This window comes from Microchirus variegatus, assembly GCF_963457635.1.
Source record: "Microchirus variegatus genome assembly, chromosome: 4".
Taxonomy (NCBI): Eukaryota; Metazoa; Chordata; class Actinopteri; order Pleuronectiformes; family Soleidae; genus Microchirus; species Microchirus variegatus.
This window is the reverse complement of record NC_139805.1, coordinates 11,117,595-11,142,222: the sequence shown is the minus strand read 5'-3', so window position 1 is coordinate 11,142,222 and position 24,628 is coordinate 11,117,595. Positions and strand designations below refer to the sequence as shown.

At 40.8% G+C, this 24,628-nt stretch overlaps 1 protein-coding gene across 1 annotated transcript in view; it reads right to left on the bottom strand.

The window, feature by feature from the left end:
* ptprsa (protein tyrosine phosphatase receptor type Sa) overlaps positions 1 to 24,628 on the bottom strand; it is a 115,666-nt gene that overhangs the window by 52,527 nt on the left and 38,511 nt on the right. Inside the window, exons 5-10 of the mRNA XM_083888060.1 lie at positions 20,368 to 20,385; positions 13,161 to 13,271; positions 3,205 to 3,474; positions 2,476 to 3,057; positions 1,831 to 1,967; positions 1,533 to 1,677 (exon numbers count right to left, since the gene is read on the bottom strand). Coding sequence (XP_083744186.1) covers positions 1,533 to 1,677; positions 1,831 to 1,967; positions 2,476 to 3,057; positions 3,205 to 3,474; positions 13,161 to 13,271; positions 20,368 to 20,385 — 1,263 coding nt within the window. The remainder of the gene's footprint in view (positions 1 to 1,532; positions 1,678 to 1,830; positions 1,968 to 2,475; positions 3,058 to 3,204; positions 3,475 to 13,160; positions 13,272 to 20,367; positions 20,386 to 24,628) is intronic.

The following is a 24,628-nucleotide window of genomic DNA, read 5'->3' as shown; positions in this document are numbered from 1 at the left end:
AAAATAACAGAAGTAGTCACAAACACACATCGACAGGTGAAGATGTGCACACACACACTTGAGAGACGCCAAGACAGAAATGGGGCTGGATGAACGTAAAGTACATTCATGCCTGGACTGATCAAAGATCAACAGTGCAGTGACAGGTTCTCAACAGCACCCCAGTAGGTCGGAGTGAGTGTTGCATGCAAACTGGCGCTCTCCGCTCAGTGACTCTGCACTGTCAGTGTAGCTCTGCTGCTGAGTGGTAACAAAAAAGAACAGTGAAGTGGTTGTTCCAATGCCCCCACAGCCCAGATGTGGGGGTACAGCCAACAAGTTGCACTGGTAGAAACAGAAAATGTGTTTAGAGAAGCCCACCCCCACCACCATGGCTCTCCTATGTCCCAGTAAAATGTACAACGAATGAATACCCTGCAGTTAATTAAAAATAATAAAAAGCTTAATGGTGAATGCATATATGTATTTTTTTTCCCTCTCTGTGATTTTTATTAATTCTGCATTATCAAAATCCACAGTGGTCCACCCATAATCCCACAAATCCAGCTTAATTGTCCAGGTTCTTTACCATTACTGTATTACATGTCGACGCACAACATCTGTGTTCATCTTTGTCTGCTGTGTTAACCCAAAACACATGAATTTCATATCATGCCATCACAACAGTCCCTGTGTATATATGATTGTGAGCGTATTGTTTCTATCTGCAGCATGTACTACTGTGCGCTATGATATCACTCCTGGTATTTTTAGCAGGCTGTTTTAAATAATTTAGTTGTGCTCCTGCTATCTTTGAAAGAAAAATAATCAGTGCAGACCAGATATACAGGAAGAAAATCCAGCAGTGACCTGATAGTGTGTTTCTTTCTTGCATAAATTAAACTCAGTATTCCCCATTCCCATTTTGAATATCGTTCATATGAGAGCCTTGGTGGTCTTAAGAGGAGAACTGACATTTTTTGTGTCTCAGTCATGTGGAGGAAAGTGCACTTGCTGTTGACAAAAGGAAAAGCAAATATGGACAGAAGTGAAACGGAAATAAAGAATCTGCCAAAACTCCTTAGTCTACAGACTTGATTTGTTTGACAATGCTGGGTACACTCAAATATTTGGCACAAGAGCTAAATTAGAAGATGAGATAAAATGAAAAGATTGTGAAATCCCTCCCCACCCCCAAAAAAAACAATCAGTTCACACTGCAAACACCATTTTACCTGAGGTACAAGATATCATCGTCATATCGCTGTAACATAGTTAACAAATATATGGACAAATGATAAAATATGAAACCACGTGTTTCAGTAAGAGTCAGGCAAGAAAGTTAGTTATGTAGTTCATGTTTTCCGAATCACAGTTCAAATGATGCAGTAGAGAACTCACATCGGACATAAACACAGCCTTTTAAGAATTCAATCGAGTATCGGTCTACAAAAGGCACAAAGTCATTTCACTGCTTTTTCTGGGAAAAATCTCTTTGTTAGCCTACCCACTAGTAAAACATGAGAGATGACTCAATAGAAGGGTTTACATACTGGCTTGCAAGGTCTTCTGGGATATGTCATTTGTGAAGGCTCCAATGCCTTTGTTTGAAATAGCTGCCAGGGAGAAGTGGTACTCAGTGTTTGGGCGGAGCCCTTCCACAACATATGAGGATGTGGGTCCAAATGTTTTCTTCATCTGTTGTTGGACAGAGAAAAAGGTTATGGGCAAGTCTGATCTAAAACACTTGCACATAAAGCAAATGTGTTGGTTTATTAGGATATGATGTAGAACTCATAAGTGCACTAAACAATAAAAAAATAAAAAGAAAAAAATAAAGAAAGTTCTTACTTGGGTGCCAAAACTGCCTTCAGAGTAGCGAAGTTCATAACTTATTATTCCTTCCTTTTCATAGGCAGGTTCCCAGGTCAGTTCAATGCTGGTGTCAGACACAGCGCCTGAGCGGAATTTAGATGGTTGCCCTGGAACTACAAAACACAGAAGATCTTGTTAAAGAGATACATTATTATCATACTCATCAATTACCAAAAAAGAGAGAGAAAATAATGAAAATGTGACAAAAAAAAAAAGATTAAATCTCAGTCCGCGAATGAAATCTGATTTTTTTTTTATCTGGCATTTTCCGTAAAATGATAAAGAAACAGTCTCCTGGAAAAGCAAGATACGACTGTGCTCGATTCTTGTGGGGTCTCTGATGCCAGGAGAACCTCGCACGTCAGGAAGAAGAGTTGGCAAAATCCACATTCAATTTAAAGTTGTATACAAATATTGACAGCTGAACATGTCCTTCAATTGATGTAAAATCATTTTCCCCAAGCAAAGGCTGGAGAAAAGATACACATGAAGACTCATTTAACAAGTTGGTATCGATAATTTTAACATTGCGCAATCGCCCACTTCATACACAAGTGCCAAACATGAAAAAGAGATATTTCAAAGTCAGCACTTCATCTAGTTGACACTAACAGTCCTCACCTCCAAGCAGGACTTTCACATGGATGGGCTCTGAGAAGGGTCCGTCTCCTACAGAGGTGAATGCTAGCACTTTGATTGTGTAAGTCTCCTGGGGAACAAGACTCTGGATAGTAGTGATGATGCTGTCCTGGACATTATGGATCTGCCACAGGCTCATGGGCTGGGAGTCGTCCATGGTGTAATAAACCCGGTATCCCTTGATCTGCCCATTGGGCTCCTCTGGCTCTTCCCAGCGCACCATCATGGTGTTTTGGGAAATAATCTGAGCTTGAATGTTTCGTGGCGGACTAGCCGGGGCTTGTTCTCCGGTCCGAGTTTCTACTGGCTCACTGGGAGGACCCTGGCCAATCGTGTTGACGGCTGACACACGAATTTCATACTCGGTGTTGGGGTAAAGGCCACCGATGCTGTAGCGTGTAGTGGTGATGTCATCCACTGTCTCGTACTTGCTGTCTGGAGACTTTGCCCTGTACTGGATGATATAGTAAGTCACTGGGTCAGGGTTTCCTGAGTCCCAGGTAATGGTCACGCTGGTGGCAGTGGTTTCAGTAACCACGGGAGTGCCTGGCGGCTTGGGGAGAGCTGTTAATGTGATGAGACAAGAAGGAGGAAATCATTTATAATGACAGAGAGCAATATATCAACATATTAAATATTTTAAATGCAGTGTTCTGTACAATTCAAACGTAACCGAAGATGATCTTCTTTCTAAGCACCGGTATCTCTTACATTTGACAGTGATCTGTGCCACAGATTCAATGATGCCAAGGCTGCTCATGGCCACGCAGGTGTAGTTGGCTGACTCACGAACACTACTCAGTTCGAGAACATTCCTGCCCACTGGCATCTCATCCTCTGGCGTCAAGTCCTCCGAGTTCAGCATCCACTTGACGTAAGGCATGGGCGACCCCACCGCTACACACGTTATGTTCACACTGCCACCAGGCATAATTTCCTGACTCGTCGGTGGAATGGAGAAACGAGGAGGCACCCGCCGGACTGCGAGAAGGCATGAAGAAGGGGAGAGGATGACAAAAGAGGGCAAGGGAGTCAAAAAAGAGAAAGGGAGAGGTAACAAGAGAGGCCGATGAAAATGGACCCTTCTCAAGAAAATGCTCAACACAAAAAAGGTTCAACATGGTAAAATGTGAACAAAAACACAAAATAAAAAAGTAGACTTTTAAATAAAAATATACAAATAATGAGAAGGAACTAAACTAACAGAACTGCTTCAACAACAATATAGATTAACAATAAAGCAACGATTCATAGCAACAAGGTTCCATTGACCAATATTTGACCCATCACAGCACAATTAGAAACACAAAAATCTATTACGAGTTTCTCATCTTTGGAGCTGAACTGCTGACATAAATGCAATTATGGCATAATCTGATCACCAACCACAAAAGAGTGTAGTAAAGGTTGTGTGGTGATGCTATCACATGAGGTCAAGACAGCAACCTGGAACTTCCTGTCCTCTCCAGCACGAGTGCCAAACAGGAAGTAGGCCATTGCAGGCTTCTCCCACAGCACAGGAAGTGTAGGGTTACGGAGCAATTGACCATCTCTACAAAGTCTCTAAACACCTTCTAGTGCAAGGTTCCATTTGACACCTGTCTTTACTTGCTAGATATCTTAAAGATGAGAAACTTTAATCAGATTTTTGTGGTTTAGGGTAGATCCACTGGACAAAGCCTTATTAAGATCTGACACGGTTCCATTGATAGATGCAGCTATCAGTTTCACAGACAGCATGCATAAATAGACCGAGGTAAATTAAGAAGTAAATGATAACAAAATCAGATATAAGAATTGAGATAAAATGCATAGAGGAATATAACTGAAGGGTCGCTAGCATGCCCAGACAAAAGACGATTGGAGAGGAGAGAAGAAATACAAGATAGAGGATAAGGCATCTGAGGAAAGGATAGAAAGAAAGGGACCAGAGAAGCACAGAGTGACAGAGGAAGAAAAAAAGAAGGGAAGGTTGGAGGAGGATAAAGGGGAGGTAACCCTCTTCAATGCCGTGTGAACTTTTGTTTTTCTTCAGCTAATGTGACAAAATGTGATGGTGGCACATTGTCACATCGCAGTCCCAGTAAAGACAAAATAAGTACTGAGGAACAAGGAATGTGCCTACAAATACACAGAGAAAGAACTACGGTTGTAACTGGAGAATCTAGTATCACAGTGTGTTGGAGTCAGAGAAACAGAACTGGATAAAAGGAGGGTAGAAATTCAAGAAACTAAGAAAAAAAAGAGAGAGGGGAGAGAGAGAAATAGATGAATAAGGGCAAAATGACGGCTTAGAGTGGTAGATAGGGAGAACCTCAAATGGATAGGAGTTGAAATTTAAGTGGAAGGAGGTTGATAATGAGTCCGACACGCGAAGGCGTGAAAGGCACCATGTACTTGTGTGTGTGTGTGTGTGTGTGTGTGTATGTGTATATACACAGTACAGATGTATATCTATATAGAGCTCTTATGTGCGTTGGTATAGACATAGGCGCGCATGTGTACAGTATGCAAGAGTATGAGTTAGCAAAAACACTGTATGTTCATGAGAGGGCATCCCAGCAAGCACTTGACAGATAATGACATGCAAGAGGTGTTCAACTCTAATTCTGAGCACACACACGTTCCTGTACAACACAGATGTTTCCTTACCTACGTAAAACTAAGGTAAGCGACTCTAGTGTTTATTTAGAAATCCTAAGCCCAAATGACTTAGACGGAACCTGTGCTATTTAGATACTATCTTGCATCCAGCCACAGAACAGCCACCGTTTAGGTACAGTTATTAGAAAATAAAATGACAGTTTAAACTACTCTCAACAGTAACAATTGAAATACATTGTGGATTTACAGAAAAGTTAAGGCAATAGCTATGGACATCTACATAGGACTAAAATGTTCAATATCGAAGCAGATCACAGCATATATACATATACGTATATGTATGTATATATACATATATACGTGTATATATATATATATAAATATATCAGATATCGAGATATATCAAGATATATCAGTATCAAAATGTTTGTTGGGATGCACAGAAGGTCAAAGAGAGAGAGAGAGAAGGAAAGACATACGGATGTGGAAGTAAACCATCATAAACTAAATGGAAGAGATGACTCAGAGACAGAAAGACAAGACAGGAAAGACAGGGATGAGGGACAAGACACAAGGCAGAACAAAACAGACTCGAGCTGCAAGACCGCAAACGAGAAGACAGACAGAGGGAGACGAGCAGACAGACAGTGACGGATGGGTACAGACATACTGTGTACAGTACGCAGGTGGGGGGAAGGGGTTTGGGTTGTCGCAGAAAGGGAAGGAGGAGGAGCAGGAGGAGGGCATAAGTGGGGGATAGAATAAGGAGACTGTGATTTTCAATTCAAACAAAACAAATAAATAAATAAATAAATGAAACATGACTCAAAGTGGGTTTGGAGGTCTCACACACTGGGGCTTAAAATCAAGAATCAACTTCACGCCCCCTCCTCCCCAACTTAAACTCCTCAGAACACCTCAGTGCAAATGCATCTTGGGAAGTCTTGGGTTGGGTGGATGTGACGTTTGTTTGTGTGTGTGTGTGTGTGTGTGCGTGTGTGTGCTGTGGTGGTGGAGGGGGCTGAATGAGTAGGAACTGAGAGGGAAGATTCAGAGGAAGAGACTGAGGGACATGAAGGATAGGTAGCATTCCAAAAATAACACCGTGTCGATCCAAATGGGATTCATAAGATCGTTGCATGGGACGGTCTGAAAGACAAATATCACCTACACACACTTTGAGGGATTTACACGAGAACTGACTTGTACTGACACATGGTCACTGAAATGCTGCTCACATGTAATTATGGGCAAAGCTTTCCAGTACATAAAAACAGCCGTATTAACAGCTGTTTCATATGCAGTCAGAGAAAACCCTGCGATTTGCTTTATGTACAATGAGATCACAAAATCCCCAGTCATAATTATAGTTGAAATAAAACCAAGATGGAACTTTGAAACTAAACTTGTGATTTGCTCTCCTCTGAACTACTCTACATTCTCTCAGTCCTCTAATTTGCTGTTAATGTCAGTTATGTTGCTACCTTGGGCAAGAGGTGACCTAACCTTGTTAAGAAAAAGTTCACTCCTGTCATCTGAAGAAAGTAATCCTTTGTGGAGGGTATTGTTTAAAAAAAATATCCAAAGATATCCAAAGATAATGACAAAAAAAAACAAAAACATTACACCCAGTTACACCCAGATATGGCTCAGGAAAAAATAATAATTTGTTCTGCCCTGGCCTTCCTAAGAAAAAGTGTCTGAAACAACTGAGACAGATCATGTTTTGGTTGAGATATCACATTATCCTGCCCTGAGAGTTATTATTGCATAATCATGATGTCCAAATGGGAGATAATTACAAAAACATGTTGAACTAGAAAAAAAAGGGAAAAGCCCACCATTTAGGGAGAGAAAAAAAAAAAATATTTCTGCAGTCTAATTTATCTTACTACACAACAAAGGTGAAAGGGCAGCCCATTCCTCACACAGACATGCATGGGTGTGGCTATGGCATGAGTGACATACAGGATATAGGTGCACCTCCATCCACTTGGGCACACACCAGAGAACCAATACAATCCAAAAAAAAATGTCACCCAAACCCATCCAGGCATGCCATTCATTCCCAAATATAGCAATGTTCCTGACACACACACGCACAAAAAAAAAAAGAAAAATCAAAACTGGACAAATCCACAAAAAGAACTAAGTCCAAACAGCATAGACAGTACCAGAGTGCAGCTGTGTTCAACAAAGAGGTATGCATCAATACTATTAGATGTTTTTTTTAACTATGGTTTGTCTCTGTCTGAATTTTGCCTCAAATCGAAAAAGAATGGATAAGGCAAACAGGGCCTTGTTTTTTTTGGGGGGGGGGGAAACGTTCAATGGAAGTTAGTCTGATGCTGCTCTTCTCTCCCTGGGGCTCAGGTCAGCCAATGGACCGGGAGCTGTAGTGGCTGAGTGAATGAGGTTTCCCCACAGGAAGATATCTCTCTTCACCTTTTGAGTACCTACACCGTCAGAGCAATATGGGCAATACAAAGGTCAGCCACATACCAAATGCTGGTCATTTTGGGCTGGAAAGTGAATTCTGAAAACTTGCATATCACTAAGCCAAAAAGCCACGGGAGGAGTCTACAAGGTCAGGAGTTCAAGGTCACGCGATATTAAAGCACTTTACACTATAACCGTGAGAGATTACATAAGAAATCTTAAAATCGAGAACAATCTTTGGGGGAAAACGTTAACTAAATGTCAGTGTCACACGCAAAATAAATCACCGCTGTACAACTAGACACAGGCCTGTATGATATGAGTGAACGCAAAATAGGTCATGTCAATGGTCCGGTAAGATGTCACAATAATGTATTTGTGTACCTACAGTACATTATATGTGTGGTCTCATATTCTGCCTTTAAAATGTAGTGCCAGGGAAAGAAAATAAAGAATCCCAATTGCATGGACAGGCTCCTCATTCACAGAGACCAGGAGCCCAGCCGGCCCATTTGGAATTGAGAGAAAATAAAACAAACATGTACCCTTCATTGGAACTACTAACAACATATACTCTTGTTTCAAGCCCCAATGTGGAGAGAAAGACAAGACGCCTCACAATGGACGAGGTGAAAAGCAGTCGAGAGAGAACGCCAGAGTACTGCACTAACTCTAGTAGTGGGTGGTGTTGTGGAGGGATTTGTGCCAAAAAACAGAGGTCAGAAGGTGGACATTATCGGCCATTTTGGTGAGGCAGACTTTGCTGCCCCAAAATGAAGGGGGAAGCCAAAATAATGTGCAGCCTTTAGTGTCACCTTGAAGCTGAGATTACACCCTCTTTCCGCCTGAGGACACAGGCGCAGTAAGAAGATCCTTTAGACACACTTGCTGGGTGAGGCCAATGGCATTTACATATAAGCTGTAGGGGTCGGGCCTGTATTAACATACCTTGGCTGTGCCACTGCTAAACAGTCACTATGGGCGGCTCATCAAAATGGAAATTGTTACTTGAAGGGAAGTGACAGGAATCCTGGCAGTGGTATCTAATATTAACAAGCAGTGAATTGACGGGATTTCATAGCGTGTCCCTTTTTTCTGTTGTCTTACAGATAGATGACAAGCAGCCAAATCATACCGCAGGTATGTTTCATCATTGTGCTCATGCTTTGGAAGTGGATATTCTCAGGTGAGCATTAGGGAGCGTAACCATGGATTTGCATTAGAATGAGAGGTAATTAGTGCAGTTCTGATTCAACGTCATTTGAGAGGTGGCTATTAAGTTCAGGACTCCTTGAGACAAACATCTAATAGAGATGGCAGGGTTTTGTTTTGGCCGGTTAAAAAACACAAGGTGTAATCTAGCTTTCTTTCCCAACGTTACACACAAATGCATATAGCAGGGCATGCATGCACATTCAAAATCAGGCAGATTCCATTGAAGAAGGCCACACATGCACATGCAAACATAACAGTCCAGTCTTCCTGCGTCTGTGTTATTCATAAGACTCAGAATTAGGTAGAACCACCAAATTTGGACATATGATGCTCTAGTTGTATTGTGGCAAACTTTGTGGACACTTTTTTTTTTTATGAGCAGCGATGAAAGAGTCCAAACAGGGGTATTTTCATCACAGACTCTGCTGTTAAAATTACTAATATAAAATGCTCTTTAGATTACTTTCCTAAAGAACAAATTAATTGAAATTGATTTACACCTATACTCCGCATCTTCTCAAAAGAAAAAAAAACTGTCAAAATCAATTAAAGAATGATTATATGTGGGTTAGTGTAGGCCATTAAACTCTTGGGAAGCAAAACAAAGTTCTGCTGTTTTCCGCAAGTAGCCAAGGAAGCATGATCAGTGCCAACTTTAAAGTCGACTTGTGCATTATTTGGTCAGTGAATAATAACAATAGCTAAACATTATGTTTGGGCAGACACTTGTTTTAAGTAGGCAGATTCCTAAAGTGGTTAGATAAAAAGTGCTGCTTTGGTTTCTCTCAGAAAAAATCTAAAGACAAATAACAAAGATTAGACTTATCCCCTAAAGATCAGCTATTTTTTATAGGTGGTGCTGTAAAATAAGCAGGCAACTTCACCACAGCAGGGGACATAATATTCAATGTAGATCGCAAGTTAATGCTCGTGAGAAGAGATGGGCTAATGCTGTTCTATTAAATCTCAAATTAAGTTTGCCCCTTTTTCTTGCTGTTGTTACTCGACTGATTCACTCTGTGTCTTGTATTCCAAAAGAAAATCAGTTATTTGTGTGTACATGTGTGCACATGCAAACTGTAGGTGCTACCATGTGTAAACAAAAGTATCTTTGAGGACCCACAATGCAACAGTAAATGTGATGCTGTTGTGATTATATCATGATTGATCCACAATGGCTGCCCGAATCACCATACATCCCAATCTGGTCCAATCAGGTCTATTCTTTTTTGGTAATGGATTGCCGTAAAACAAGATGACAGGAACACTGGCTGTATACACACTTATTTAATTCGGCATTTGCATTTGCAATTCGAGACTCAAGAGGCAGAGCAGCATCATTTTTGAAAAAAAAGAAGAAGAAACAACTCACACAAACAAATGACACACAAAAGACAAATTTTTAACAGAAATGTAAGTTGAGGAATAGAACTGAAACAAAGGAAGGAAAAAACACACGCACACACAACACCTTAATCACAACACACAAAAATAAATAAATAAATAAATAAAGGAAATCCAAAAGGGTTGTATAAAAAAAATAGCTTGTTAAAAAAACAACAAAGGAAAGAGAAATAATCAATTGAACAAAACACAGGGAATGCATAAAGAAAAAGACCATCATGGCTAAAGGGATTCTATACAGGCATGCAAGCGCAGTTACATTCTCCCATCATGCAACAGGTGCTGTTATTTCCACGTGCTCGGTTCATGACAACATATGCAAGGAAGCTTTAAGGTGCAGAAGCAATACCAAAGGATGCAAAACGAGAAAAGGCCCCACAATGCAAACATAAAAGTAAATTAACAAGACCCGAGTTACTCGGGTTTGCTTTCATCATTTCTTCCTTGAAAATAAAGAAAGATTTTTTTTGATAATCATTTAGCAGTTTGGTTTAACTGTTTAGTGTTTGTTCAAATTAGTAATGAATCGAGCTCTCTAATAGGCACATACAGCTAAAATTTTTCAACATGTTGATTTTTTTTTTTTTTTTTTTCAAATGTGGGTTAAAAAAAGTAAAAAAGAAAAAACACACCAACCTTCTCGAAGCTCTGAGGGATGTAAAGGGGTTGATGCAGAACACAATGACATGAGGAGAAGAGAAAAATAGGGGAAACACAGAGAGAGTAAAAAAAGCCACCTCAAGGTGTTTAGCTGCAGCTACATTTCCCTTCTCTTTAATCTTTTTTCCCGCTCATTTTCCCCATGTCCCTGCTATCAGTGACACGTGTCTTGAAAGTACACTTGCCTGCCCCCCCGCCCCAACTTCAATAAACTTTCAACCAGAACAATCAGATTCACACCAGTGGCCACATTGTTGCCTATGAAGAAGAATATAATGTGGTGCCACTGGAGTCAAATCAAGCGTACCATACTCATAATTCAAAATTTCACAAGCTCCTTATAGCCACAAGGATGGGCTCCTGTGGCGGCTGCATTTGCTTTTGTTAGAGAAGGAAACCAAACAAAGAGAAAATAAAGAAAAAACTAATGAGAGATAGAAAAGAAAAGAAAAGAAAAAAAAACACACAGTTTGGTGTGAAATTAGCAGCTGCGGTTTAAGACGATTAAAGTTAAAGTTGGTCAAAGCCAATCAGTAACACTAGGCATATGGATTCTGTTTGATTCTGTGGTTGTCTCAAATTGTCCTGGTGCAGGATTTAGTTTTGGTAGGGAATATTTCTTCAAATGGCTCCATACCACAGCTGCTAATCTCGAGTGCATATTGCTTTGTGAAATAAAAAAAATAAAAAAAACATAGTCAACATCAAGTATCAGATTCGATTGCCAAAGGTTAACTGAAAACAGACAAAGGTGGACACCATTAAGGCATAACAAGTGTGCTAGTGTAAAAGTACCCGAGCAATTATGACCCTCGTGTGCTCTTTAAAAGCATGCCAATGGAGCCAGTGTTCATGGAGACTGCATGAATTGTTGGAAATGGTATCAAAGTATCCGTGCGATTTTTAAACCATAGACGCTACTCTACATCCCTGTGCTGTGTCAACAAAGTGTTCCCAGTACAGTTACAAACTGATTCCTGTAGAGCTCTTGATTATAAATTGCATGAAACCCGTTCATTTCTATCTTGCATATGCACGGGCCGAGGTGCAACAGCAACCTGACGTTAACGAGTTACTGCATGACAGTGGAGACGGCGTGAGCCTCCGCAATGAACGCGGGCGAGAAGAGACGCTGATAAAGATGAATAATGAAGCCTTTTTCTACCATCCTCTACTCACTGTTGAATTTTTCCTCCCTATGCCGCTACCTCACGGGGTATGATAATAGCAATAATAATGAAAAAGCAGCTCCCTGACCCATTTTATAATGTCAGGGTAGTGAATTATTTATTGGGAACAAAGTTATTTGGTACACAGCAGAGGGAACAAACTGAGCAGATACCATCTTTATTTAATATGCACAATATAAATAATACATGTCGAAAATGCATCTGCTTCAATTTAATAAAACTCCCTCAACTGGGATTCACTGTCATTCAACATTAGTTGGAGAGGGTCAGCTTTAATCTTAATTGCCCGTTTCCTATGAAACTCAACATCGCCTTCAACTGAGTGTTTTTTCACATCTTCACTTTGCCGGAACACACCAGCCAAAACAACTGACTGTTAAAGATAACAACCCCAAAGCAGAAATGGGGGAATACTATGGATTTATGCTCCAGAACACCATGAGGAAAAGTAGAGGAAGTGTACTATGTGTAATCTATCGGATAAGAGCATTTCTTTCTATATACATATGTACACATTACAGAACAGCTCACTCTGTTCATTGTTCCCTATTAATTCCCCACAAGGAAATCTTTTTCATCCCCAAAAACTGGAGAAGGCTACAAGGTTGAGATTTTGATTGGTCGGCAGTAATACCTTGCCATACAATCAAAATCAACACTTACCGTACTGCTCCTCTACCTGAAAGAAATGTATTAAAAAAACAACATTGACTTTTTTTTGGCGAAGTTTGACGAAGGGATAAACATCGGGCAAGAGAGTGGTGTCTCACAACCGATAAAGTAAAGACATACGGCTTGTTGTGCTACACATTTCCTTCCGAGTGAGTAAGGGAGGGCATTGAAAGACAAAATGGAGCAAAACATCATAACAGAGAACATTAGTTGGTCAATTATAGTTTTACATTTGGGAGTTTCAGTGCATATGAAATTACACTTATGGGCAGGCAATACTATCAATGCTAAAAGATTTATAATTCTATTTAGCAAAAGACATTTTGCGTATACATCTGAGCTAGAATGGAAGCAATTATCATTTGTCAAGCTCAACAGTAATGCCACTTAAAAGCTGAGCTGCAATGTACATTTTAGTTAGAATGGGTGGGTGTGGGTTTTTTTTTTTATTATTCTCTGGCCTGGCTCTGGGTTGCTCCCTACCTCGCACATAAAGGTTAGCAGGGGACGAGTAGCGCACGCCTTCCACATTAGACGCCACGCACTCGTACTTCCCCTGGTCCGTCTCCTCGCTGTTCTCGATCTGCAAGGCACCTGGGAAATGATACCGTCCAACAAAGACAAAAAAAGAGGGATGGGGTAGATTGAAAGGAGGGAGAGACAGAGAGAGAGAGAGAGAGAAAAAAAAAAGAAAAAGCAGGGAAGAAATTATTAGTTGACCTTTCAGTGACAGTGCATGAAACTTTTCTTAATGGAGAGCATCTTCAATTTCTCAAGCGCTGTTTCTCTCTGCAATGACAACAAAGACTGCAATGACAAGGCTCCTCTTCAGCCGCGGCCATACACACACACATACAACAAGGAGGAATTCATTAATTTGTAGCTGTGTTGGTGTATGCAGCTCGTGTAAGATGAGAGAGCCCTTTCCCAAAAAAACAGCAAGGGCAAAAGAAATGATGTAAATGTGACGAAAGCTAAATGAGGGAACGGCGGGGAGATCGTCCGGCAAACTGAGTAAGATTTTCTGATTCTCCTTTGTGTTAGGACTCACCAGGGATGAGCCTGTGTGTGTGTGTGTGAAGAGGGACGACAATCCGTGGAAAATATCCAAACATACAGGCCAGCCCTATTGTAGTTCTGCAGATATATACAGTGATATGGTTGAGTAATTTGTTTATTATTCGCCATTTAAGCTACACTTCTCTTTTGAGTTGTGACCCTAATGTAAATGTATAAGGGTATTACAGTGTGTTTCATATAAACGCTTGAGGGCAGTCTTTATTTTTTTATCCCCATCTTCAGATTTTTATCTCTCGTGTGTGTGTAAATGAAGTTCACCGGAATGCTATCGGAATAAAAATGGAGAAGGGGCGTGGGGAATAGAGGAAGGGAGGTGAAGCAACGGGCGTCGGATCATTCCTCGTTAGAGGGCTGTTGACGGCACTTCCTGATGATATCATTAGGCCTTCTGGCTGGCTCAGCAGACAGATTGCAGCCTCGGCCTCCCTGACAAACACAGCACCAATGCTCGTTAGCATTTAGCCAGGAAGCATCAATACGCCAGCCGCTGCCCAGGACGCTTTGTAATACACCAGAACCTACTCCATCACATCGGCAAGCGGCGTGAAAACAATGTTGTACACGGCCACTATTCTGGAACATTGGTTTAATAACACTTTTCAGCTGTGCCACAAATGAGCACATCGATCCTGCTTAATTATAAAGATTAGTCACGCTTCCACCTTAAACATAAACTAACACTATCCGAGTAATTTACACCTAGGAGTCAGTGCAAAGATATCCACTTCTGAAGATAGAAAATCCATTCTCTATTTTCTTTTCAATTCTTCATTTGCCTCTGCAGCTCAGATCATCGGCAGCCCCCCTGAGGGAGCTGTTCCTGGCACATATACTGTATCTCAATGAAATGAAAAAACGTCCACCTGCAGTGTGCAGGTGGTGGAGTCTTAGCACTGTGTTTATGGAGGGATCTGATTTGGATCTGTTTGATATGTGCTTGGGAGAGCAAATGCAAGCCTGGTGGCAGGTGGGTGGAATGTGCTCAGAAGCCTGTGCCTCAACACTGGGGAGACCACAAAGTAAGGACTGTGCGAAGTTTCCCTCCACGTGGATGCTTCCTGAAAGCTCTGCCAGAGGCTCCTCCTCAAACTTGGTCCCTGTGCTGGGTTATAAGATATTTGGAACACTAAAGCTGAAGTTGGTGCAGGTCTTTTTTTCACCAATGCTTCATAAATAGTAATGTAGTCTTAGAGTTTGTGCTGGGCCACAACTCCCCTTTTGTTGACCGTTCACAGTTAGATCACATGTTTTTCATCTTATATCTGTCTGCTGTAGAGCTGAAATTCTTCCAACAAATAGAAGTGTTCTCATCTAAAAAAAAAAGATCTTTCACAAAATGCCATCTGAAGGTCAACAAAACAAAGACACCAACATGCAGATGGCTGACAGATAATGAGCCAAACATTAATTGGGAGCCAATTAAAACGAAGCACTGTGAACTGTTCCTCCTGGCATAAGAGAGAGCAAGAACAAAAAATAGAAGTCTTTGAAGGGATAGAGAGAGACTCTCATCAATTCCCGCCAGCTTTGGTGGAGGCTCCTTGCTAGGTGGTGTTATCTATTGTTTCCAGTTTCCCTACTGGCTTCATTTCCTATTCTTGCTATTATTTCAAAGAGGAATTGTGATGAGCACATGAATACTCCCTCCACTAGTGGAGCGCAGGGAGAGAGTGTGAATATGTGTGATGAAGAAGGGGAGGAGAAACTCCTAGAAGGACTCATAGAAAGGAGACATAAAGGCAGCAAGACACAATGGAAGAACAATGAGAGACGGAATAAGGGAAATGAATTATTATTTTTCATATATGTTTCTTGTTCCTTGTGTCAGTCCTGTCAGTTATTGTTCATCCTAAAAACGAGGGAAGAGGGTTCACTTTGGATTCACTTTGTCACAAATTGATTAATGGTTTTATGCAATTGTACATAAAGTACTAGATCACATTAGAACTACCTTCACCAAATGTTTGGGAAGGAGAGCTAACGGCAGAGGAAAAGCAGTTACAAATTCTCTCTTTTTTTAGAAACCACAAAGCAGTTAATTGAAATGAATCTATCCAATTCATTTAATTGGATTTTTTCTTAATCACAGAAAGAAATTAAACGTACATGCCTGATAATATTTGAATTTCAAGACATTTGTTTTAAACAAACAAAAACAATTCCAAATGCGCACTATTTGATACCAAGGCATCAACTAGAGAAGCAGCATGTAGATCTGTCTCAAACACAGGACAAATTCCACCCTTTGAAAACCCTTGTTCCCAGCATGTGTCTGCTTCCTGTCATTTGCTTTCATCTACTTCTCATAATTGGAATCTGTCTATCCTGCCTACCTGCAGCTCACCAGAGTGCGAGAAGCCACTGGCATTTTTTGTCTTTTTATCAAGGGAAGAGGGTAAAAAAATTATACAAATGCTAAAAATGTTCTTTCAGAGGCAAATACAAAATGTGGATCCAGTCTGTTTAGAAAACACTTAGAAATAATTATAGTTATTCAGTGCTTATGAATCCAAATATGCAACACAAACAACTAATAACTACCACAAATGTGTTTGTTTACTTTATTTTATTAGAACATTGACTGTGATATCTGATTATTTATGACAGAAAACAACAATAACTCCACTCCAATTACAGCAGAGAGGTTTGTTAAAGAAAGTTCTTCTTCATCCCTGTTTAAGAATAATATCTAATGTTCTTTTACTTAATTAGAGAAACATTTAATCTTCCACATGTATATTACTGAGACATTAAATTAGGTATTTGACCTCAGCTGCACTCTACACACTACACACAATTATTTAATGGGTACTATACTTGACTTGATATATCTTGCTCAAGGACACTTCAAGGGACACATTCATGTTGGAAACGTCTGAAATGTAGCAAGAAGTGCATCTAAGTCCAGACAGAACAATTGCTCACACAGTACGATGACCACTCAGAGAAAGTGTCACCCCTGCTAATTCATATTTATCTGGGTCTGGTGTAAAGAACAAGTCTTATTCTTAAAAAACAATATGCATCACCACGGAGATCCAAACAGAAGAACAAGAAAAAAAATGTGGCTCTAATTTAATCAAATCAAGTTACTGATAAGAAAGAAATATATTCAGGTGGATCAATTAGTCTCCATTTAAGTCAAAGTGATCCTTTCTACCTACTAACATTCAAAACTGCCAAAGCACTGCTACAGCTCCTGGCTGCATGACTGCGTCACTGCCTTCATCTATTCAACAAAGGAGGCTGTAGTGGGTCTGAGGTTGTGGCAGCCTTGACAGGTGCCCTGGTTAAAGGCGCTGCATGCTGCAGGGTGTTCTGTGGAGCGCCAAAGACGCCAAATGTTGTAACACCAAATAAGAATGCCTAACCGCAATGAAACAAATGGATCAGGTTCTAGGATACTTACTCTTGTACTGGTGCTGTATACTTTGTGCCAATAGTTTTCAGTTTATTGAAATCTCACTATTTTTCTTCATTAGGGTTTGCAAGGGTTTCGATTTGTCACTAAAGCAGGGCTTTTTCTCACTTTTCAACGGCTGTAGCCGTAGATGAGCTACAGCCATTGATGAGCATGAATCACATCAGAAATCCAAATTCAATTTTGAGAAGAACATCTATATTTAGCTTTAATAAAGACTGATATGATTGGAAAGGGAAAATACAAGGGGGTAAAGGTATAAGGATGGAGGGGGGAGGGGGGTGGAATGAGAGAAAGAGATCCGAGAAAAAAACAACAACAAAAAACAGAGGGGCAAAATCAAAGTCGCATCAATAGAAAGTGCAGTGGACAAAGGAGAGATGAAGAGAGGGAAAGAAAGAAAGAGAAAAATCAGGACAGATGAGGGGATAAAAGAAAAGCAAGGCATGGATGATTAATTCCACAAAGTGCCTCAAGCCGTGGTCTGCCCACCCCGGCCGGTGCTTTGTAGCAGCTTTGTCATGTCTGTGCCCCCCCAGTCCCATTTGTGTAATTCAATTAGTGTGCTCCAGCGGGCCTTGATTGATTTGTTTAGGCGATCAACAAAATGGCTGGCCCAGTCTGACTCTTTCTTTTCCTCCCTCTTGCTCCATCTGCATCCCACTCGGGCATGTTGGTGGCACACTGTTCTTTTCCCGCATTTTACCTCTCGTTTTCAGTTTACACTGGTCATTTCTCATCTCCTCTCCTGCCGTTTCTCCTCCATGAACTCATCACAACATCCCCTCATTAAGGCTCTACTACAGTGCAATTAGCAGCCACAGTTAGCCCCTTACTGTATAACTTGATAATGGTTCATTATTAGTTGATTAATTGCCGCAAATAATTTAACAATTTATTAAATGATTAACCGCCTGCGTCTGTTTCCCAAAGTCTGTATTAGAGCGTTTCCACTTTACAGTTCTAGCATTACTCGGCGCGGCTCCACTCTACTCGGTTTGGGTATCAGACAGGTCGTTTTCCATTCACCATAGTACCTCCTCAATGTGGACTCTGTTTGACACACTCACTGAACTAAAATAAAGCGGAAGGGGTTGTGATTCGGCTCATGTTTGCCGGCTTTCGGCAGTTCTGTCGCCAAATAAACCAGACTCCTCTGTTAAATATTGAGATTTTAGACATTTCCTTGCTAAATGTTTGGAGATTAACGCATGTTTTCTGGGATCTACAGTACGGCTCGATTCCTGTGTTGGACGTCGTGCATCGCTAGGATACAATACCAACAGTGTTACAGCTCACTACATATTATGATTCAAGAGCAAATGTGCAAAAACATTTTTGTTACTACATTACTGGGCTATTGAGAAAGGTTGTCAGGCTAACAACTGAACTGGCAAAAGTCATAAAAACAAAATAAAAAATAAATAAAAAAACAGCAAGGAAACTGGAAGTAACATGTTTCACACTGAATTCTTATGCATGACGCAGAAAGATCGAAAGCTCTGTCAAATCCCACCTCGCTGATGATTGTGTTTGTCAAGTTTTGCAGCTGAATATAATACATGCAACTTTCATTCTAAGAAGACAACCAGAGTGACCACTAGAGTAGACACTCAAGTCTGGACCTGCAGTTTCCTCCCTCTCCGTGTCCTGGCTGTCACTCGTGAACGCTCTGTCACCACCCGAAGGTCATTACACTGTGATCGCACCAGCATGTGGCCCCATGTGTGACGCCATTGTTGTCAGCGCCCATCTGGTGGCTTGTAACGCTCCCATGAAATCAGTAATAAAGCAGGTAGGGAGTCGAGCTACCTTTATACCTATCGCTTCCCCCTAGGCCAGCACCTGGGTGGCATTGTATGGAGGCGAACTGAATGCAGATTTTTACATAGCGTGAATCCGCGCTCACGTGGAGTGATTGTAATATGACTCGGAGGCAGGACAATCGTGGCTTACCTAAAACTTCAAAAAGCTTCATTTTCTGGACAAGAACAGTGTGCTCAAAGCAGATGAAAGTCTGCATCAATGTGCGAGCATGCAACTGTGCAAACAAAGTATTCCTGTCCTTCTCAGACACCTTGATCTCAATTATAGAACGTCGCATCTCTCTCCAGCTATGAAATTGGTTTTCTTTCTACCTAAGCGCCATGCACTCCTGATGGAGTTTCAGTGTTCTCATGTGGTAACGTGGTAGAGAGAAATCACTTTTTTTTTTTTTTTCAGGCTATTTATTTCATTATGCAAATGAAAAGTTCATAAGTCACGGCTGCTTTTGTTCGAAGCGATGTGATAAATGAGACCTTTTATGCAGAGAGTGCTGTTGCTATGTTATGTTAGTGAGAACTGAGGGTGCTAAAAGAGTGAAGGGTAGCGTAAAGATTTAAAGGCCACTGTCTAGAGATGTCAGTTTGTTTGTGAAATGGTTGAGGATGGAGGACTTTCACTTTAGTGCTCCATTGTTGTAAGGGCTCGTCTTCAAAACCTCAAAGATTATTATTCAGTTTCCTTGAATACACGGCAAATTGAGAGTTTCACTTACCTGCTCAACCTGTTGAACAAAAACATTTTTACAACAAACGCAATCAACCACATTTGATCCAAATGGGAGAAAAAAGCTTCAGCAACACAAAACCTGGTGGGTAATTAAAGGTGAAAGTTAAATTGTCTGAGAAAATCAAAAATATGAGAGGATGGATTATTTTTAACAAAGTCTTCTGTGTAATTCATCACAGTCCCACTCCTTTTCCATTGTCATTCCTGCCCCCTTCTTGATGTCATAATAAAACATGGTTATACAGTGGAAAAGTAAATATAATAACCAGTCGGCAACTAAATTTGATTTGCTCACTGGGGTTTCCGACACTGATGATGTGGAGAAGATTGTAGAAAGAAACAAACACGGAATGCCCCACAGAGGTTAACGAACTGCACATTAATGATGACATGGGACGGTGAAAAACACACGCTATGTCAACACCCACAGACATGGTGACACAGTGCACAGGACACAAACATGAATGACAAATAAATGTTAGTGGTAATGAGAGGTTTGTCATTTCTATGGAGGAAAAGGCTTCTTGGTATTCCCCATATTTAGTCAGTTGGGTGGAGTTAGGGAGTGGTTATGTCTGGTTATGTATCAGTTTAAGTATTTTTCGTTTCCCCCTTTTTTACTGTGATGGCTCTTACCTCGAATTGGGGTACCCTCTGGAGGAGACACAAAAACGAAGACACAACATCAGTTTAATTCAAGGTTAAGGTTAGTAATAGTTAGAGGAGTTATTTGGGTTGGAAGGAAGGTCATAAGTAATCAATTTTCTTCATTGAAAACAACAATACCTCTCACTGTTGGTATCACAAAGGAATTGGGAGGTGTATGGTTGGCACGCTTGCCTTGTAAGTCACTTTCTATCCTACTTGCCATAGACTTAGAAACAAAGTGTTTCACTGACAGAGCAGAAAAGGCCTGAGGTATTGGCATGAGTTTTATCATGGCTGCAACCTGTGATGATGATAACGCTGAGAGTAAGAGTTTTGACCTTTTATTGCCATGGACTGCCTCAGTGGCATAAGCCTTTCCCAGCCAACTGACCTTGAATAAGAGGTCAGTGAAACACTTAGGGTCTTCACTATTCTCTGGCAGATATTAGTATGGAACATACTTGCCGAGGGACAAATGGAATCTCCACTGAACAAGAATTTCAGACTGCACCCTCAGGCAACCGCAAGCAAAATCAAACAAATCGATATTGTTTCTCATCCTACATGGTAAACCTGCTTAACTGAGACAGACAGACTCTTCACCTCAAGCTTTACCCATTCTTCCCTGTTCACTTTGGTCCTTTCTGAGTTGCAGTGCATGCTTCACAATTCTTTGTTTATTGTGAGCCTGTATTGTATTACATGCTTGACTGCATGCCAAATGTCCCATTAGGGACAATAAAATATTGAGCTTATTCACTAGGGTGGCTCGTAGGCTTTTTAAATGTAGCCCAAGATCTTGGTACAATATAAAATGCATACCTTATAGGGAGATATTAGGGCGTGGGCAGGCGCGGTAACTGTCCTTTTTTCTTTCGCATTGTTTTGCATCAGTTTTTTTCCCCCCCAAAATCCTCTTTGCTTTATGTTACTTTCTCTGTCAACATCCTGCATTGTGTTTGTGTGTATTTTAGTCTTTTTTTTTAATTCCTCCCCCCCCCTTGCCTTTCTCTTAGTTTTCCTCTTAAAATCTACGGATGACTCATGGCAGCAACATGCCCTTGGCCATCCCTCGAGAGTGCCAGCAGGGTGGCGTCAATCCAGGAGAGGTGGACTACTTAGCAAAGACAGCCTGCAGGCACAGAGCTGAGGGTCAATGTCATGCAAATCCCATTGAACCTAACTTTACAGACCCAGCCCTGGTATGCAACCATCCATAAATACAATATATACCAACACTTTATGCTCAACCAACAAAACAATATCTCTCCTAGAAATAATAATAATAAAAACAATTCAAGATGGACTAGTCATTTCCATATGTATGGTTGGTGTTTAAAGAAAAAAATTGTCTGCTAGTTGTTACGTCTCTATGTAAAGATGCATCCTTTGTGATACCAGCAGGGAGGAGGTAATCAGGGAGTTTGAAGCTGTGCCTGGTTTGCAATGCACCTACATGGATAATGTGCACTTCACCGTGCTTTATATGCATTGCACAATATATGGATATAGTATTTGGCTAAATATTTAAAGGGTACATATTTTGGTAGCAACCAAAAGCATACAGTATACTCCTGTGTAAATAATATATCACAAATGCTGTACATGTTAAAATAGAGTGATTCAAAAAGTTTTTAATATGAGTTACACAACTTAAAATGTTCTTCACTTTTTCTTTTTGTTAGATTTTGAGAAAGAATACGAGTGTAGAGTACCCATAAACACTGCTCTATACACTTACATCTACTACAGTCATTGGAAAACCAGGCAAAACAACAGTGACATTGTAATTATTTCTGCAATGATTTTGGAGACCACATAATCATAGGTAATCACAAAACAAAAGACAAAAGGGTTGTGGGAAGGTTACAGTGTTACTGAGTTAGAGTTTGATTAGAGGCTGCAGGAAGCAGGTTTATTTAGCTTTTGCTGAGATGAGATTTTAGTTGGGGATTGAGGTTACTTTTTAAAGGTTAGGTGAGGTTTAGATTAAGGTTAATGTGAGGGTAAGGTTAAGGTTAAGGTTAATAAAGCGGGTTTATAAAAAGAGAGGCCATCATAACGTGAATCATATAAAATACTGAGGGACAAAAGGGTGACTGAAAAAGAGAGGAGAGTAATGAGTAGGGTGAGGTTGAAAGGCAGATGGTTAAGTTCAAGGTCACTGGTTTAACAAAAAATAGGAGAAAATGGTTTAAAAATAAAGCAGCAAGAAGATATAAAAATAAACCTTATCCAAGGGTCTGACCAGCCAGTGTTCAGCAACAAAGGCAGATTCACTCAACATTTGGACATATTACTCTCATTCTAAGCTTTGGTCAGTGAGAGGTTGATGAGATTAGATCAACAATGACCTAAATAAACCTCATCATGCCCCAGGCTGCCTCACGGTATCATTGGAGCATTATCTGCTCTGCAGAACATCCCAGCTGATTTGTTAAAACAATTGTCTGAATATGTTTAAAATATTATTTAAGAATGTATTCTGGCTCGAGGCAATTTGGCCAGAGATCTTGCCCATCTCATCATGTGAGGCGCACACTGGGTTGCGTGATTGGTCGACACAAAGTCTGACCACCCTCCAGAGGGCGTCTGGCTGACCTTCTCATCACCGCAGACACCCATATGGGATCCTGGTGAGGTCACAACAGGTCTTAAGGAAAACTTGGCTGTTGTTGCCACATCTGCATCGGTCCTAGCCACTCCCTGCAGATCAGCTGTGACGCCAATAAATGTGAGCACAAGAGTATTTATAATGGAATGTGCACTGAGTATATCTATGAGTAAGGGATCTGTCCAATGTAAGGTCATTGTTGAAAACCTTTACATAACATGGACAATGATATTTATAGATATGTGCCCCTCCCCATTATCTCACTGTCTATCTGCCCTCTGTTAATCTGTTCTGGCTAACAAGGCCAGTGAGGGGCCTGGGGTCTGCTGCCAGGGGAGAAATGTCAGGCTCCCTCCACACCTCTAGATGAGCTCCTCAGGGAATCCAGACCCAAATATCACTGCCCTGTGAGCACAGCATGATCTGGCACAAGAGAAGCAGCCAGGCAGCAAGTCAGCTATCAAGCAAACAACGGCTTCAAAACCCCTCTAGACTGTGGCCTTGTTCAAACCTGATATTGACATCTGTCTTGAGTGATCCCATCACAAGAGGACATTTGTTAGTTCACACCTGGTGTATGAATGTGTTTTCACACGTGTCTGCAATAACCAATCTTTTATTCCCTGCTGTACATGCGAATACACACATACAGCACAGCATACAGTTTGTTATGATCAATGTTGTTAGACAATCTGATTTGGAGAAAGTATGTGTGCTCTTGTATTTGTTACTCGAATTCACACTGACCTTGTCAGGACTAGTCATCCTCATGGGGACCAAAAGTTGGTCCTAATAAGGTAGAATAGTGTAGTGTAGAGATAACACTATGGAAAGGCTATTCAAAGTCAATGAGAGTCCTTAAAAGGATAGCTGTGTGAACGAGGGCGTATGTGTGTGTGTGTGTGTGTGTGTGTGTGTGTGTGTGTGTGATTGTGAGGGAGAGGTAGCGAGATATAAAATCAATATGTGGTAGTCAATGTCAATACTGTTGTGGTGGCCAAGAATAAATCGATATATGGGAAACGCTGGGAAGCGTAAATATATTTTTGGTTCCCTGTGAAAAAGGCCAGAAGACATCGACTGTGTAGGCCATCCTTAGCCCGGCACATTTTGTCTACAAACTACAAAAGGAATGTTGTCATCAGTGATCCATAGCACTTCTGAATGTGGTTTAAGAGATCCTCCTCAATGTGTCTTACGTTCACACCTTTACAGCGGTTTACTTGTGATCACATCACCTCAGATGGATGTTAATACAGGCCTAAACACAATCTAGTTTACTGCTGGCAAAAGATACTCTATTTTACAATTTATCTAAGGGAAAGCATCCTTCCGTCTCACAGTTACCCCCCTTAGGCTTAATAGAGTGCCTGAAGCAAGAGAGCAAACAGGTAGCACCCAGGAGTTGTCAACAGCAATCTGACCAATGGACGAATTGGAAATTCTTCCCCCAAGAACCTCTACCTTTGTTCTGTTTAGGGCACTGCGTTTATCTTTGTAGAACACAGGACAAAATACAAAAATCTTGAGACCCAAGATGGCATCTTGAATTGCAGAAGACATGGGAGGATGGCAGCCTGAGGGGCTTGAGAGTGCAAGCGGTTTTCTCACCAGCATAAATCTTGCTGAGCTGCT